Source organism: Accipiter gentilis, chromosome 4 (assembly GCF_929443795.1).
Source record: "Accipiter gentilis chromosome 4, bAccGen1.1, whole genome shotgun sequence".
Classification (NCBI taxonomy): Eukaryota; Metazoa; Chordata; class Aves; order Accipitriformes; family Accipitridae; genus Astur; species Astur gentilis.
In genome coordinates, this window is record NC_064883.1 from 21,516,284 (window position 1) to 21,534,525 (window position 18,242).

The window sequence follows — 18,242 nt, forward strand, 5'->3', positions numbered from 1 at the left end:
GAGGATGTTGTGCCCTCTGGATGAAAGGGGAAGGTAATTCCAGCTCCATGATACCTACTGTGGGTTAACACCCAGGAGGTTCAAGCCCTAGCCTGCAGCAACAGCGTATACCAGCTGAGAAGCAGGAGGCAAGGAAGAGAGGGACCCAAGAGGAAGAATGTTAACCACTGGTATGACAATGCTTTTGCAAGGTGCTGTACACACACAGAATTATCCAGCACAGGATAACTCTCAGACTACTTTGATAACAATCCCAAGTTTTCACTTTGCAGAATTCTGTCATTTCCTGGAAAGGTCAGATAAAATCAGGCAGAGCTGACCAAACGTATCAGGGCATTATTAAAAATAAATGGGTAGAAAAAAAACACATTCTCTTTAGAGAATCATTATGACAGCTGTTCCAATTATGTTTTGGGAGCAATGAGAAAAGCTGTGCCAATATTCTACTGCAAGCAGCTAAAGTAGTTTTGCTTTGTTTTGTTCTTGGAGATCTGTGACATGTTGAGGTTCTACTTCCAGCTCAGTCTTCTCTTAGATGCTTTCTTGTCACAACTGCCTGAGATTAGTGGCAGGTCTCTTACAGAAAAAGATCTGAAACTATTCCTAACACAGGCACTAAAGAAACTCCTGTTCAAGTCCATTACAGGTATTAGTCAAACCTCTGAATTTATATTTTCAGAAAGCCTTCTTAAAATGGTCATATGCCAAAGCCTTTATCATCCTAAGGGCCTACAGCTCAATACACCCTTCATTCTTTACAGATAACAGGTTTAGCATACATAGACAGCTAGTTCCAACCAGGCACTAGCATCTCTACTAACAAATTAGTACGTTTAATCCCCAATGAAACAAGTGCAGCATTATAACAGCACAAAATGGAGTAATTTACTCTTAAAAAGTGACTGTTAGTTGTCTTACCTGAACATATGCAGGCTGTTTTTCAAGAATCAAGTCTGCAACTTTCTTAGATACCTTAAAAAGAAGAATATTGCATGGGATACATAGCAATCTCAATTAAGTAGGCCATCCCTATGCTGAAGTTCTACAAGAAGTTTGTGATTCTGTATCATTTAGTTCTGTAGTTTTCCAATTTATTAATAAATATGCCACAACAAGGTAAAAAATCCTAAAAATGACAATCAGCTTTCCTTAGGAGCAAGAAAAGAAAAACGTTTACAGTTCCATCTAGGAATTAGTGGGCATTTTTAAATTAATCCCTTACCTCTCTGCTTGTTAAGGAACACGCTAGAATAGAAAATAGAAATAATATGGGACACTGCAAGTGTTTACATTCTGCTTATGCTACTGCTAGAGTACAAAATTAAGTTAACCATCTACTGTGGAGATCTAAGCAAGCCATAAGCACACCTACCTTTCAGACTGATATTGTGTTAAATAAAATCCATGTCAAAAGGAATATTCACCCTGTGCGCATTATACCCTTTCTTTAGCACACAGAACATGCATATTTTAAAATTTTCTCCATTGTTCTGAATGAAAAGTGGTGGAATGCTTCTGAGAACTGCTCTCTCTACTGAATTTAAAAATGGGATTGCTTCCTTGATGAGTCTCTTGTGCACACACAAGCTTTAAAAAAAATCCAACAGTAACAGTCTAATAAATGTAAGCTTGACACTAGTGTGTTTTGTTTCATTTTTCAGCAGGGACTACAAACATAGTTTCAAACATGACAACAAAATTATTGGTATTGCTCTATATTCTTGGGGAACAATACTCCCAGAAATGAGAATAAAATAAAACTGGCCGTGACAGTCAGCCAGCCCACAATGCGCTACTGGGGAAGAGAGATGAGGAGATTTTTATGTATCTGACTACTTAGTCAAACATAGCATGAAGCTGGGATCTTCAACCAGCTTTCCTGTAACAAACTTACAGTGGCCCCACCAGGTCAGCTCCCATCCTCTGGAAAAGCACCTGCACACAAACGGTCTTCAAAGTACCCTGATATCATCAGCTGGCAATCTGGACAAGGGGCATACAACTAGCTATGCTTTCCTCCTTCCATATTAAAAAATGGCCAAAAATCACGAAAGAATTTTAAAACCTCTAGGTTGTTCTATAAATAATAAAGCTTTCTTCTGCAGGACAGCAAAAGAACCACTCCAGAGCAGACTGGGGGCAGGAAAGGATGTTATCAGGCCAAATGCTACACAAGCCTACATGAACTTGGGGCTCTAAAGAAGCTTTGTTCACTGCACAGTCTGTATGCTGTGAAATTTTTACGTCCCTTTTTCAACCTGTTCTTCCCACTAGCGCTGTACCTGTAAAAGATTTAGGACAGGGATATAACTGCTAGTCACACATTGCACTAGTACAAGTCTAGAAGTTTGATTCTTCACTGTTAAAGGGATTCATCAAACAGTACACAGGAATAAAAGACGCATTTCTTTTTCAGTTTTTACACTTGTGCTGGTTTTGGCTGGGATAGAGTTAATTTTCTTCATAGTAGCTAGCATGGGGCTATGTTTTGGATTTGTGCTGAAAACAGTGTTGATAATACAGAGATGTTTTAGCTGTTGCTGAGCAGTGCTTACACAGAGCCAAGGCCTTTTCTGCTCCTCACCCCACCCCACCAGCGAGGAGGCTGGGGGAGGCACAAGAAGTTGTGAGGGGACACAGCTGGGACAGCTGACCACAACTGACCCAAGGGGTTTTCCAGACCATACGATGTCATGCTCAGTATATAAAGCTAGGGGAAAGAAGAAGGAAGGGGAGGACATCCAGAGTGATGGTGTTTGTCTTCCCAAGTCACCGTTATGCGTGATGGAGCCCTGCTTTCCTGGAGATGGCTAAGCACCTGCGGGCCGATGGAAAGTAGTGAATGAATTCCTTGTTTTTCTTTGCTTGTGTGTGCGGCTTGTGCTTTACCTATTAAACTGTCTTTATCTCGACCTATGAGTTTTCTCACTTTTACTTTTCCAATTCTCTCCCCCATCCCACCAGGGAGGGGGCTGGGGCAGGGGTGCAGAGTAAGCAAGCAGCTGTGTGGTGCTTAGTTGTTGGCTGGGGTTAAACCAAGGCAGCACTGCTTTTGTTTTTTTTGCAAGTTCTCAGTTACCCTTGACTAATAACAACCTCAACACTGTCAAGCATCTGCCACAGCCATATGGGTTTTTTTCTTTCCCTGAACATAGTGATACTACTATTCTGACCTTCCAAGCTTTCCTTTCATTTGGATGAGCGATACTATCCCAGGTAACTTCCATTCATTTCCAAATTGTCCCATCCCTTTTGGCATCTTCCATACAATTGTGTGATTCTTAACTTTTGGTATCCAGAATTGCAATTGCTAGCAATGAATATGACTGCAGTTATCAATGCATGCAAACAACAATGTTCTTTTAGAGGACCAAACAATTTTCTCTTTCCTAATCACATCAGGAAAAAAATATTTCATCTCCTCAAGAAAAAAAAAGATACAGCTGAGGATATCAGTAAACTAATTAAAATTAAGTCAAACAGACATAAAACAAAAAAGCTTCCTAATTCAAATTGTCTGTACCAAGTTGATTAGACAAATTAAAGCTACGATACACATATTAAAGAAGTCTTGAGTGAGTTGAAATCCATCCAATGGAATGGAAAACTGTAATGGGAGTCCTACAGAAAATACAGAGTCTATAGTGACCCCAAAACCAAAGGCATGACCAAGATCAGCTGTGCAAAAGCAGAAAGTAACAGTCAGTGAAAAGTGGAAGATCAGAGCCCTATCACCTATAATTCAGTCATTTGAGTGCTTTGTGTTACCAAAATTTAGAAGTTGGAATTATCTCTGAACCACTATTGTAAATTCCTATGCCAACTATAGATACAGGCACTGAAGTGAAAAAGGCAGCACCTATTCTTTTTCAAAAGCAGAGGTATTGTATGATCTGTCAACAGACTTCATGAGTCCTCTATCTAATAATCTATCCACAATCAGCATTGAAATATTTTCGGGACTGGACTAACAACGTACAACATTCTGCAGTACAGTCTTGCATGAAGGACACCAACGTCCTTTAAGAGAGACAGCAATCTAAATGATACATCACAAGATAAATGGACAATAATTGAGACAGGAGAAGAAAACATGCAACAGTCTCTCACACTCACCTGGAAATACAACACAAGGAAATTATATACAGCACACAAGAAATTTTAGCAACTTGGCACATGCCCAAGGAAGAAAATAAATCCAAGCAACAGTTCCTTCCTATAGCAGAATCAGTTAGACTAGATTAAGGAAGACACAAGAAAGGCCCAGTCCCGACTGGGGAGGGGTGCTGGGGGAAGAATTGGACACGTTTGTTGTCCAAAGTTTTAGCTTTGAGGGTTTTTGTTCGTTTTCTAAAAGAAAGACACATCTGGGCCACATTCACTGGAAACCTTGTGCTCAGTTCTCAACCCTATTATTCATTGGCTTCCTACACTTTCCAGTTCTCATGTTTCAGCAGCACCCATGCACTGAGACTATTCCCCCAGCTGCAGCCAGTTCCCATCATGCAGGCAGAATGGCCAAGAAACTGACAACAGGTATTAGGATTATCCAGCATATCTCACTGAAGTTGTCTCTCGGTCATTAGTGTATGTTCTTGCAAAACTAGGTCACCATGAGATGTCCTCTTACTTTAAAAAACAAACCAAACCAAAACAACAACAAAAAAAACCCAAACCAAAACCAAAAAAAAAACCAACCAAAACCACAAAACCAAAAACCTCCACCCACTTTCAACTTCTTCCCTTATACCTCTTGATGAGAAACATGGAATATTCATTTGCTCAACTTCTCACTAATACTTTACAAAATTTCATAGGTTTATTCTGGCAAAAGCAGTCTTAGGCAGAAGGAACTTTTTCTCTATGTATTGTTAATGACCCAATATTCTCCTTCTATACATTTCATTCATTCAAAGACATGAATTAGGATTATTACTGTTATTTTACTTGCAGGTACTCTCCAAATGCCACAGTTAATACATTCATTTCCTGTACCATATTATTCATATTTTAAAGAGCAATGAATCAATAATTAATGTATGAATAGAAAATAAAAAAGCCTGAAAGGTAACAAGTACCTTTCAGAAGCTGCAATTCTGATTTCCCCCGTAAATTATAGTTATTACTCTTGTTTACATTTCATTTGTTTCATTATGTAATAACTCTGTACCAGTATTCACTAGAAACCCTTGTTGACAATTAACAAATTGGCAATGAAAAAGAAGATAAAATAGCAACTCTAAAGAAAGAGTTTTTAAAACATTTTATGTTTTTCGTTGCCAGAAATACCTCAAAAAAAGAGATACTACTGCACTATTCAGCACTGTGTTGAACATTACTTTTCTTGCAATACACAGGAAAAGCTGAACATTCAGAAAATCACATTTCTAAAGAAACAGCACATTAGCTCCTTGTTACAATATTTATTGCCAAGATTTACTTCTATGATTTCACACGATTATATGATTTACTGATATGATTTTCCACTATAAAAGCACACAAAAAAATATTAAAACAAAAATGCTTAATATATAATGTTTAAGAAATCAAACCTTTTTCAGTTACACTTCTGGCTAGACTTATAGACAATACAACAAATTGCCTGAGGGCAGAGGAAACAACTTTACTTACAGCAGCTTGCTGTTGTTTTAATTTGTCTCTGTACTCTTCCAGTTCTTGAAGACTAAGTACTGGAGGAAGCCTCTGCATGTAAACAACAAATTAAATTCAGTGAGGAATTAAAGGATGTTAAATACATACGTAATATTAACTAACCAATCAATTCCATTAAAGAAACATTGTTATTGCTTCTGCAATCTAATTTGCAGAATTAATCCACTATTTCAAATGATGGATACTGAAACAAATCAGTGTTCAAATAAACAATGTGTTATCATAATTACATCATATAATATCGTAATTACCTCAAATTTATCTTATTTTAAGCCATATATGTACACCCACAACCCCCCTAATCATTGAAATTATGATGTCTCAGTCAGTTTGCTAAAAAAATACCCAAAATACAGAATGGATTTCTTTTTTTCCTCCAACTATTTTGGCTTTTTCACTGTAGTTTAAATTATGAAGTGCCTGTTAGCACAACTGATACTAATTCTACCACGTTAATAGAAAGCCTCTGTACCAATACTATATGCTAGAAGCTCCACAACAGCAAGATGAGGCGGGAGGGTACAGTTTTGTATTAATGCAAGATATAAGAAACAAAACGAAAAATAGCTCATTGAAAAAAGCATACTTTTGACCCTCATTTTGTTATATTACTGTCTTTTCTTTTAAGAAGAGAGCTTACCTCTAACTCATACTTCACAATATCAAAGGAATCATTGGAAAAATAAACTTCTTCAATGCTGTTAATTATTTCTTGCTGAGCTTGAGGATCAGTTGGTTCTTCACGTAGTTCTCTGAGCTCCTCCTTCACAAAACAAAAAAGGATTTCCATGATCTAATATCACATCCTAACAAGAACAATGTTTTACCATAACAAACACTTTTCAAAAGCCATTTACAACATTAATATAAGAAGCAATGGCAAAGAATAGAAAGATCAGTACACTGCAACTTGTTCTTCCCATTACGAACAGTAAGATATTTAAAAATTCTCAAAGAACATAGTGCAGACACCAGTGTTGCAGATCGCTTAAACACTTCTTCATCAATACATTTATGGCACAAATGCATGTTGAGTCCACAGTTTTTTCCTCCTTAAGTTTAGAAATTCTCATAATAAACTAAATTGGCAGGTTATTTCTCCAGAAGCAAAAAAAAAACCCACAAAAACATAACAAATAAAACCCCAATTTTTTAAACCAGAAGAACCATCTTTGTAAACCTAAGGTAAATAGTGTCACTACAAACGTGTAACTTTTCAGTTCAGCCCTCAGAATTCACTGTAACAAAAGCCATGCCTTTAAATACTTGAATTTTTTACAGGCAAAACCAGAACAGATCTGCCTTCTTTGCACAAAATCAACAGATTTCAGATTTTTATCCGACTAGTAGGGTGGTCTAAGCAGAGATGTGCTGTCAGCTTTCTGAAAGCTAGTATTCAAGAGGTAAGCATCCACCTCTCCCTGCTGTCACGATCTCCCCTGGAAGGTCTTCTCAACAACCCAGCTGCTTCCACTGGTTGCAACAAACCAAGGACTTGAGCCTGAGCCTCATCTTCCCCTCTTATACTGGACATTTCAACTAACACTAGCCCTCTCCTGGAGGCTGTTCCCCCCAAAGGAACGAAAATCTTTTATCAGAGACTCAAAAGGGAGAAATGCCAGGATATGCTTTCACCAAAAATCAATATAAAATGGATCAAATTGCTCGATATTGGAATTTAACCCTGGTAAAGCGATCCAGCAGACTGAGTGTCCCATAAAGACCCCAAGCTTTCCAACAATGCCAAGCTGTTACAGTGGGACAAGATGCTGGTATTTTCATCACCAAGAGCTCAAGGGCTTATTTCACCAGCTAGAGGCATCAGATATTAGATTTATTGACTAAACAACCACTAACTTGCTTATTTTGTACATCAATTGAAAGAAGGTCAACGCATGCACATTATGTGGCAAAGTGACATTTTCAATACAAAGCAAGGTTCTGTTTCTCTACGGAATTAGAGGTAGCCAAGGGGTGACGAGTGAAGAGTTTGGAAAAGCATCAGAAGGAGCCGCTGCTCCTCCAACATACCTCTCGCAGAAAAAAAAGAAGAAAATAAAAGGGGGGGGGGGGGGGGGGGGGGGCGAAAAGCAATGGCTCCGATACAGAGAAAACCGGATTTTAACCGGATTTCGTGTCCCCGAGCGGCGGGAACCCTCGGTGACACGAGCGGGCACAACGGAAGCCAAAGGAGAGGGCGGCCGGCTCGCCGCACCGCCCCAGGCTGGTGCCGGCCCCGGCCCCGGCCCCGGCCCCCTGGCGCCGGGCGGTGCTCGGGCGCCACCCGCTGGAGCGCGGGCGAAGACGCAGCTGGAAGGCGGCTTCGAGCCGAGATGGGGCAGAGGGTGACCTGGAGAAAAGCCGTGGAGGAGCCACCGTCTTCCTCTCCCGTGAGGCCGCCAGCGCCTCAGATCTCCGCAGAGGGACCGGCTGAAAACGCCTGATTTTAGTCGCTGCCGCCAGCGCTTCCCGGCGGCGGCCGGCTGCCGTGCAGCGAGACGGAGAAACCTGCCTCGCCCCGCGGGGTGAAGGCAGCGACCTGCCTCCCAACCACAGACGGGCCCGGCAGGAGGAAGGCACGGACCGAGGAGGGAGCGCACCCACAGACGTGAGAGAAATCAGGAAACAACACGCAGAAGCAACAGTACGACAAGAACACGTAACGAAACCAAAGCAGAACGATGCTTCTCTTCAGACAAACTCTTAAAACCGGGTTTTGAGCACGGTCCCGCTCTTGGCGGGCACACATCCGCGACGCCACAAGCCACAGCAGCGCCTTGCTGGGGCGAAGGCAAAGGGTGGGTTGGTTAGCTCCGTGGCGGTGACAGCAGGTGGTACCAAGACGACAAGTTTGCAGGCAGCCGGCAGGGAAGAGCCTGCGGCACCACACCGGCACCGGAGGGACAGGCAGGGCTCCAGGCAGGCAGAGCCATCCCTTCGCCCGGCGGCGACACCTTTCCGCCTCACGCTTCAGCTTTACGAAGGGCACGAGAAACAGAGGAGCGGGGGGCAGGTTACGAGGGATGGGAAGGAAAAGATTCTTGAAAAATAGTCCCTTCAGAGTCTGTTTCAACTTTTTAATCTATGGCTTTGAAGTTGCCATCACGTGAGGGCGCACGCATTGGCAGAAGACACACAGTCAGATTCAATGGCATACTGCTCTTGCAATAATTTAATTTATAAAGCAACGAAACTGTTATCTAACCATGTGTATTCCTGCCCTTTAAAACAAACAGAAAATTATTTCCCTCTGGACTCCCTAACAAATGGCAGCTTTATGGTGTACATCCCTCTATAAATTAGCTTAACATCCTACAGTAAGTACATTGAGTATTAGCTATACAAAACTAAAATTAAAAATTATCCAAGGCAGGCAACAGGGTCAGCTCAATTTGTCCACTGAACCATTGCAAATGGAATAATCTAATTTATCATCTGATACTACAAGTTCCTGCATGGTTTGTTAAAAGAAGAAAGAAGAAAAACTAAACCCAAGGAAAAATCTTCAGGATCGTTTGAATTTTGAGACTATTGATATCTTGTCATGTTGGTGAAATGATACGTCAATGCTGTATGTCAATGGTGACTGACATCGCCCAAGGACGTATTAAGAAAGCCATCATGGACGCATCTGGATTTAGTGCCACGTGATAATAAATTGGGAGGGTTGTTTTCAATATTAGCATTTCAATGAAACCTAATCAATGGCCTTTTCATCTTTGTAGAAGACCACAGTTTTCACCACAAAAATAAAACTGATGTTGATATGGCTAGGAAAATTACTAGGAAACAATTTTGTCCTGTTTTAGAAAGATTGTTCATCTTGGTGTTTCTTGCCAAAACACTACCTAGGGAAATATTTATTAAATGGACAGGGTTTTTCTTTATCTTGTTCATTCTTTCTAGAAAAACAGTCTAGTGAGACCAACTCTTCAGGATAAACTTCAGCTCCCATATAAATTATACTACCTGCCACCAGACTTTATGCCATGATGAACTGCAGCTTCCAGTACATCATGCTCCACTAGTTTCAAATAACTAACATGCTCAAGGCCAATCTATTCACTCACCACTGAAGGAAGCAAATGTCCTTGGCTAAAGTTTATTTGCTGATATTCAATTTTCCTCATCCCTTCAATTAGAGATACATACGTACTATATACACATGAAGCCCATAGTTTCAGGGGCCTCAGGGAAGGCCAGATTGAGCACTTGGAGCTAGTACTCACACACTTTGCAGAGGTAGGGAGAGAAGTTCTATTAAATTCCTGAAGGCATTTTTCCACCTCAAAACTTTTCTAACTATTGCCACTTAAATATCTGCCTTTAAAAAGAACAAGTCAATATTAAAACACACTTGTCAGGAAAATTTATGTAAATTTTATGTAAATTCAGCCATTCCGAGTGCTATTCTGAATAGAAAAATCTATAAAAAATTGGGACGGAGGGAATCATACGATGATAATCGCACAGAGAACTTCGCTATTGCTAAACTGAATGAATTGGCTACAGAGGAGATCAGGAAGAGCAGCACATCGGCAAGCTGGGCCCCGTAGTAGTCATTTCAATCCACCTGCCCAGGTTAATACACACATTCAGCAGCAGGAATGCTCCAAGCAGTAATGGGCCAACACAGCCATCTAAAATGCTGTTTCATGGGCTACTCATTTTTCCAAAGTTTTCTTCAGCAAGAGACTTCGCCTTCTACATAAAACTTGCTTCACTTGTGATGCCAAATGTGCAAATTTTTTTTGCCAGTACTTTGGATCATACTTTCATGGAAAGACAATTTATCCTGTCAAACATACTTCCCTTCAGGTTACAATTACTGCAACCCTAAGCAGCAGGTCTCTCTTTCATAATGCCACCTAAATAGATCAGTGAAAGACAGTTTCTGGGGAGAAAACAAAAAGCCAAAACACCACCCAACTCTATCAGTCTGACAGCTTTGCATACTTGAATAAGTGATTGCTAAATAAAACACAGTGTTTGCATCCACACACTACACACTTCTCACATCATTTTGCCTTCCTGTTCTACAGAAATAAAAGTTTACAGGTCTCAGAGCCCATGGCAATTCCTTGAAATATATTTCAAAAGAGTCATTTCATTGCAGACTCATCTGAAATGCAGTTCAGCAAGTTTTAGATGACTTACCCAGTTATTTCCCAAGTGCGTCACACTCCCACTCTCTTTGTATTCTACACTGTCTCTAACACCAAAACCAATATTTCTCTGTCAAATGAAGCATTACTGGTAGACTGTTGAAGCAAACACCTTCTGCATTCCAGTCATCATCAACCAAAAGACTTGGGAAGCAAAGACACCGAAAAAAAGTTAACTGATACTACTCGGAGAAAAAAAAAAGAAATCTAAAAAGTTTCTGATCTAATTAGAGCTAAAGGTCAGCAACAGCCTATGCACCTCTACACAGAGAGTGCCAGGGGCCAAGTCTGCACTGTACTTATTTGGATACAGCTTCCCTCTTTGTCATGAGCCAAAAACATACCAGTGAACATGCTGTCAATTTATATCCCTCCATTCTGAACTTGGATCACACCTATGTTAAAAGCTAATCCTAAATACCAGGATGAGGGCCCTGCTCAAGATTCAATCAGCAGATACATTGCAACATCCTACCACCAAGAAATAAATAATGCCAGAAGTATTTTTTAATATATATACACCCACAATCTTTTATCTATATAAAAAGATATATTTATATATTACAGTTATACATACATTATGAGACATCCATATCTATAAACTCGCCCCAAAATTTTTTTCCCCTTTTTCCCCCCCCAGCTAATCCACAGCTAGGGAAGGTAGTCCCACGGGGAAGTTCGTGGTATTCCCTTATCTTTCACATGAAATGCCCAGAACCTTCTTTTGATCTTTCTTTCTTCGGTACGCATACAGTGTACTTATTAAAATGCCCTCACTCTACCAAAACAAACATTACACTATGAAAACAATTCTCCTGGTGGAGAGAACAACAAAGCCTGATCCATAGAACAGGTATTAGTCACACCACTGCTTAATGCACTCCTGAAAAGCACTCAGCTACTGTTGGGGAAATAGAAACCCACACAGACTAAAGCATTAAAAAATAGACTTTCAGTGTGGTTCACCATCATAAGCCACGAAGTCAACTAATATTTGTATATTGCGTATGAGCTGATTATCATCAAGATAAATATAATCTAATTCAACATGAACTCATTATTAACCCCACACACTTGAATTCAAGTGTACAAAATACCTGTCTCACCCTTTTGTGACAGAATCTACCCGTTACCAACTTGGGAAACAACAAAGCTGACAATAACAGAATGGTTCAAAAAGAATTACAGTTCCCCAGGGCGATCAGGCCACACAGATGAAGTAAGGTATCTCAATCAATAAAGATATGAAATCCCTCTGCAGACAACTTTCTCTTCTAGAAACCCAGCCTTGCAGGATTCGCCGTATCTACAGACTATATCACCGAATTAAACTATTATACACTTACTTCTCTGTGTGACCGAGTTGGCAGTATGAGTCTGTATTAGAACAGAACAGAAAGCAAGTCTGCTATGATTTGCCTTCATATGACAGAAGCAAATTGAAATTTTTTGAGATAGTTGCAGAACTTACTAGAATACTGGTTAATGCAAGTGCATATACGTGGAGGTATCCAGTAAAATATTCAGGTAGCAAATAATTTCATTGTTTAAAAATAAAAAATTGAGGAGCACAGTCATCACTAACATGCTTGCAGCAAGCCACCAGTCCACAAACCAACAACTTTCAGATATCAAGACTCAAATGACTTTTGCTGCAATGTCAACATATTTTTCTTCCTGTGCTTAGAATTTCCCATTTGACCGCCACACTAGTGTGACAGTCCCCCATTTCAAAAACATGTTTTTGTCCCTGGAGTTATCATTATCTATCAATGGCTTGTGCTCTTTCCAGTAATTCATGCTGGCTCTGCAGCCTTTCATTCTGTATACCTTTCTAGAGCTTTAACTCAGCTTTTGAAACTTTCAGTAACACTTGCCCTAAATCACTCTGGAGATACCACTTCGAATGTGGAAGCGTGATGATGAAAATTGCAGCATCATAACCATTCTATCATCAAAACAGTATTTGGCTGGTGAGCTTGAGACTTTTGTTATTCAAGATATAAACAAGAATAGTTACTTAAATGTGGCAGCAGAGAGCAACACATGCTTTCAAATAGCAGTCTGCAACACTATGAAGTTACGCTTTTACTTGTTGCCTTTAAAAATCTCCACTTTTTCTTTAGTCTTTACTGTTGCATTCAAAAGGGAATTCCCTTCATCAAACTTGTCCAGTATTATAAAATAATTATTGAGGGGCTTTAGCTTATATCCAGCAAAGCTGCTTGATCCTATAATTACAACGTAATTCTGATTTGTGACATCAGTATGTTGCGATGGCATTGAATATAGCTTCAGTTCAAAACGAATACCAATATCCAAAAGCTCAATGACTTTCAACCTCTGTGCAGTACTGAAACTTAATCTCCTTGACGGTTACTCATACCACAAACACAGAAAATATCTCCCCCTCCTCACCCCAAAAAACGCCTGTTTTCAAGAAAGGATATCTGAATCTATGGCTCACAGTGACAGGAGACACATTACAGTGCCTCATCTGATGTCTTATAATTTGAAAAGTAAAATCCTACAATAAAGGTTTTAGCACAGTTAAGGAGGCATGACGATATAAATCCTTCCTCCAAAAGAAAAGGGCTGGAAGTAAAGTGACTGTGACAAATGGCCTGGGACCATAGCCAGGAGTTAAACTGTTCAAAACACAGTAATTTTTCTCAAGATTCTTGTGATCTGATGTTTTCATTTAATCACATAGTCATGCAACTTTATATACTTTCACTCAATACAGCTTGTTGAGACAGAAAAAGTTAATGTAAGCAATTCGGAATTTTGAGAACTAGTCACCTACAACATTTTGGAAGGAAAAAAACCAGATTAGAAGAATGAAAAATATAAAAGTCTTAATCTGTGGCACAGAAGAAAATAATACTCTAATTTTATCAGCTTTAAAAAAATAATAATCAGGTGACAAGTTCTAATGTTGTCTTTTCAGGCACAGAATTCATAACTACAAGGATATTCTGTATCCCAAACAGTTGCAGATAATGTTTTCACATTACAAATGTTTGACATAAATGTATGAAAAAATTACAAATTATTGACAAGTATTTGTTTTCCCATTGTTATTGATACAAGGTGTAGGCTTACTAGACATATAACATCTAACTATTAAAGAATGGAAATTCAGGCAAGATATCCTACATCTACTCCTACCTGGAGAGTCAACCTGGCAAAAAAGACAGTTTGAAACTGGATACTCAGTGGGTGGCAGGAATCTGCAATCTTGAAATCTAAGCCACGGAGATGAGACAGTGCTTTCAACATTGCTGCAACTGAATACTTTCACTCCTTGAAATCAATATATTGGCCAGTGTTTAACAGAGTATTATGTACCAATTCAGAAATTGTTACTTGTTTTTTTAAATATACAGCAACGCTGATTTTCTGGTCTGTCTCAGCACAAGCAATATATTATGCAGCACTTATACAGAGACAAAGAAACACAAGGAGGGGGTTGTTTTGGGTTTTTTTAAAATAAGGCATCCAAATTCAAGTCAGTAACTTAAATATCTCATTGGTTAAAGGCAAAATCCAAATTAGGAGAAAATAATAAACATCCACAGCAAGCCTTGTGAATCATCCACTCAGATCAAGAGGGTATAAGGAGCAGTCAAATATTGTGACAATTTTTCCCTCACACCCAGACTATTCAGCATGATTTGTGAGACAACAGTGAGCTGGCATCATTTAAGTAGTGAGACCCCCCAAAAAAGCCAAAAAAATATTGTTATTATAAAGCTATAGCATTTAAAGTAGAACATGAAGTTAATTGTATATGGCTGAAGATTAAAATCATGAAACTATGAAACGTACTTACCACACCAAAACCATGAAGAGTTTAAACATCAAGACTAGAACTATCCAGGTTACCCATATAGTATCTACTTTCCAAAGGGGTAAAAAAAAAAAAAAAAAAAAGGGCACTTTTCTTTTTCATTCTTTTTTTTTTCCTTCATTCCAGCAGGAAGTCTATATAATATTAAGATCAGCATCCAGTGACAACTCAAAAGTTCCAAGAAAGAAATTTTAATGCAAGTTCATTCTGAGTCAGTGAACTGTTTTGCCTCATATCACTTAATTCTTTCATAAAAAAAAAAAAAAAATATTTTCAGCGAGAAATAAAACTGTCAGAAAGAACAACAGCAAACCTGGTGTTAAAAAAAAAGAAACAACTAAGTGTCGTGTAACTATAAAATGATAAAGTAAAAATGAAGGGGGTGGGAATAGAGGGACTGTGTATCATACCTTACTAGGAATCCGAAAGCTTTCAATAGGACTGAGGTCATGAACACTCTCCTGAGGACTTCTTAGACCCTTTAAAAGAATTTTAATAGTCAGTTAAGATTGACTACTTTATGTATCTTGCAATCAAACTGCACAAGTCTTACCTGCTGTTGAATGTATACCTAGAAGTCCTTAATAAATTACACTGACATGAGGCTGAAAGGGTAAGACCGTATTCTATAAACATTTAAGCAAGACCATTGGTGTATAAATTATGCTCCTCAAACATCTAAGTATTTCCAGCTTTGTGATGCAATAAGTACCTTTTCAGTACAGTTCACTAACATTCCCTTCACAAAGGGGTCCTCCTCTCAACTTCCAGATGTTATTTAAAATTTAAAAAAGCATGTGTCCAAAAAACGTAACATACTTTGTTCCACTAACTTAATGGTTTAATGGAATCAAATAATTGAATTCAAGTCAAGTGCCACCTACTCTGTGCAAAATTATATTATTTTTGCTTGATAGTACATTTGTCTGTCTACCATATAACACTATCAGGACTGATTTTCCTTATGCATAACTAAACTGAAGAAGATGCAAAATCCACATTAGCTGCTTTATATAATTATTACTCTTTAAGACACATAAAGCCACATAAATGGAATAAGCTCCAGTAGACTGAAGCTTTGTACAGGAAGCATCAATTAATCAGCTGAGTATGTTTTTGCTGAATATCGAACACACTCACAGTTCTATGAAGCAATACCACAGAACATGCTGCTTAGCACATTTTCTACCAGCTCCCTAGGCAGAGGTGAATCTAAACATTCAAGTTTCAGATTTGGTTCTCTTGAGTCTTCAGGGTGTTCACAGGAGCCACAAGTTTCAGACAGACTTCCTTCCTACTCTTCCAGTTGATGCTAACAGTGCTGCTTCCAAGTCCCTTTCAGGCCCTGGATACCTACACTTTCTTTGAAACAAAAGGACCTATGCAATTACTATGTGAGTTTATGATGAGAAAATCTTGTATTTATCCTTTGAAACTGATAAAGTGTTTTACAAATTCATCACTTTTGTGGTAACTACTACATTTTACAATTGTTTCCTCTTCCTAGGATGTAAACCCACTTCATTTTGGTTTTGATTCTCAGATTTCCTTGCACATCATTTCAAAACATCCTCCCCTTCCAGTTACCACCACCAAAGGTGACTCAGCTCTATCCATCAGCAATTCAACGTAATAAACAACCAAAGCAACTGCTGCAGCTTCTCATACTTCACATGAAATCTTCTACACATCCTCTCAAAAATCTGCAGTACTACTAGCAGTTTATCTTCGGAAGCAGTAAAAGTTTCACTTATCAAATGCGAAATGGAACTTAACCCTTCCCAAAGGCTGAAAATTGTGTAAGTCGCTTCATTTTCAGACCACAACCTTTCCACACTGGGCAGGCTTCCCACAACTCCTCTTAGTCAAGCTGAAAACTGATTGTTTACCCCTATACTGAAGGGGACCAGAACATTATTTGGAAATTCAGCTTCCATGCCGGTGCCCATTTTTAAGCCCTGTCTCCCACATAAGCATGACAACTCTGAGGGCATAGTTTAGAAAAAAAAACAAAGTTCAGTTTCTGCTTTTCCCACTATTTTCTATAACTGTCTACAATACCTGATGTGGTGGGAGACTCAAGTCTCCCAGATGTAGACACACGGTCAAAGAGGGTTCATTTTTGAGGTATTTCATATATGCAAATGACTCGAATCCTCTTCTAATGCACTCCTTTAAAAAGGCTCTCAACCTTAGAAACACTGGTCCAAACATAGACTAGATCTACATAATCCTAGACACAACTGGTACAAAGAAGTGGGCTAACAGAAACACATTAAGCACTGTAGCACACATTCAATATGTGCCCACCCAAATACCTCCCCGGCACCTCCACAGCCTCGCCTCAGTCTTGATCAAAAGCATTTGCTTTCAGACAAAGCCATGTCCCAGTACCACGGCCCAGCACTCCAAAACTGTACGTAAAAAAAGGAAACTGACATAGACCAGTCGTGTCATCTTCAACACCAATTTGTCTGTTATGGCACAAGCTACACGCTGGCACCTATGCATGCTTCCATTTCTTGATTTAAAGAGGAAAAGAAAAAAAAAGAAAGGAAAAAAAAAACCAAAAACAAACAAACAAACAGCTAGATGCATGCGTACCGAGAGCTAAGACACACTAAGACGTCCCTCTCCCCACAAGCCGGGCTGAGGGCGATGCCCGCGCCCCGGAGGCCCATCAGGGTGCCCGGGCACGGCCGCACACGCCTGCGCCGGCCACCGGCACTCCCCTCGCTGGGTGCCCGGCCACGGCGTCCCCGGGCAGAGCCCGGGACCCCGCTGCCCTCCGACCCCCGCCGCTCACCTGGCGGGTCATCAGCGACTTGATCTTCTGCATGATGGCACCGGTACCGCCACCGCCGCCGCCGCCCCGAAAGCGCTCAGCACCTCCGCGCGGCGGCGGGCTCCGGCCCCGACGGGCACGGGGAAGCCATGTTGGACGCCACCTGACAGAGCCCGCCCGCTGCTCCCTGGGACCGGTAGTCCTCGGGCGGCGGCGCCCAACTACAACCCCCGTCAGCACGGCCGGGAGGGCGGGCACCCGAGAGGGGAGCGGGTGGGGGCGGCTCCTTCCGCCGCGGCGCGCCTGGCTGGCGCCGGCAGCCTTGAGGCGGCTCCTCTCTGGCAGGCGCTGGGGCGGCCGGGCTGGGGGCGGGGGCGTCGTCGTCGTGAGGGGGAGCGGGGCGGGGGCGCCGTGAGGAGACGTGGGGCGGGCCCGCGGCCGTTCCCGGCAAGCGGGGAGCCAGCCGCCGCCGTGGCTGCGGGAGGCGCCTCCGCCCGGGGAAGCGGAACTGGGCCGCGGAGGAGGAAGGGCTCCGGCCGGCGTGGACGGCGGCGTCGGTGGGGCTGTGGCAGCCCTCCGGAGCAGCGGAAGGAGCTCGCGGTTTGGCAGTCTGCTGTTTGAAGGCGCTGCTACTCGTGTCGCCAAAACCCGCGCTCTGCCCTGGCCTCTTCGTTGCGTTTGTATCCACGAACGCCTCGGCCGGCACTGGTGGCCCAGCAGGCCAAGGGCGCCTCTGGGGTTTAGGGGATGCTCATAGAGTATTTGA

The 18,242-nt window shown here is 41.0% G+C and overlaps 1 protein-coding gene across 2 annotated transcripts in view; it reads right to left on the reverse strand.

The window, feature by feature from the left end:
• The window catches only part of VPS50 (VPS50 subunit of EARP/GARPII complex), a 102,440-nt gene extending 84,243 nt beyond the window's left edge, over positions 1–18,197 (reverse strand). For both annotated transcript variants that reach the window (XM_049798566.1, XM_049798567.1), the window contains exons 1-5: positions 17,498–18,197; positions 15,102–15,170; positions 6,314–6,436; positions 5,632–5,703; positions 919–972 (exon numbers count right to left, since the gene is read on the reverse strand). In XM_049798566.1, the coding sequence (XP_049654523.1) occupies positions 919–972; positions 5,632–5,703; positions 6,314–6,436; positions 15,102–15,170; positions 17,498–17,530 (351 nt within the window). In that variant the 5' untranslated portion in view covers positions 17,531–18,197. The remainder of the gene's footprint in view (positions 1–918; positions 973–5,631; positions 5,704–6,313; positions 6,437–15,101; positions 15,171–17,497) is intronic.
• Positions 18,198–18,242: the final 45 nt, after the last annotated feature.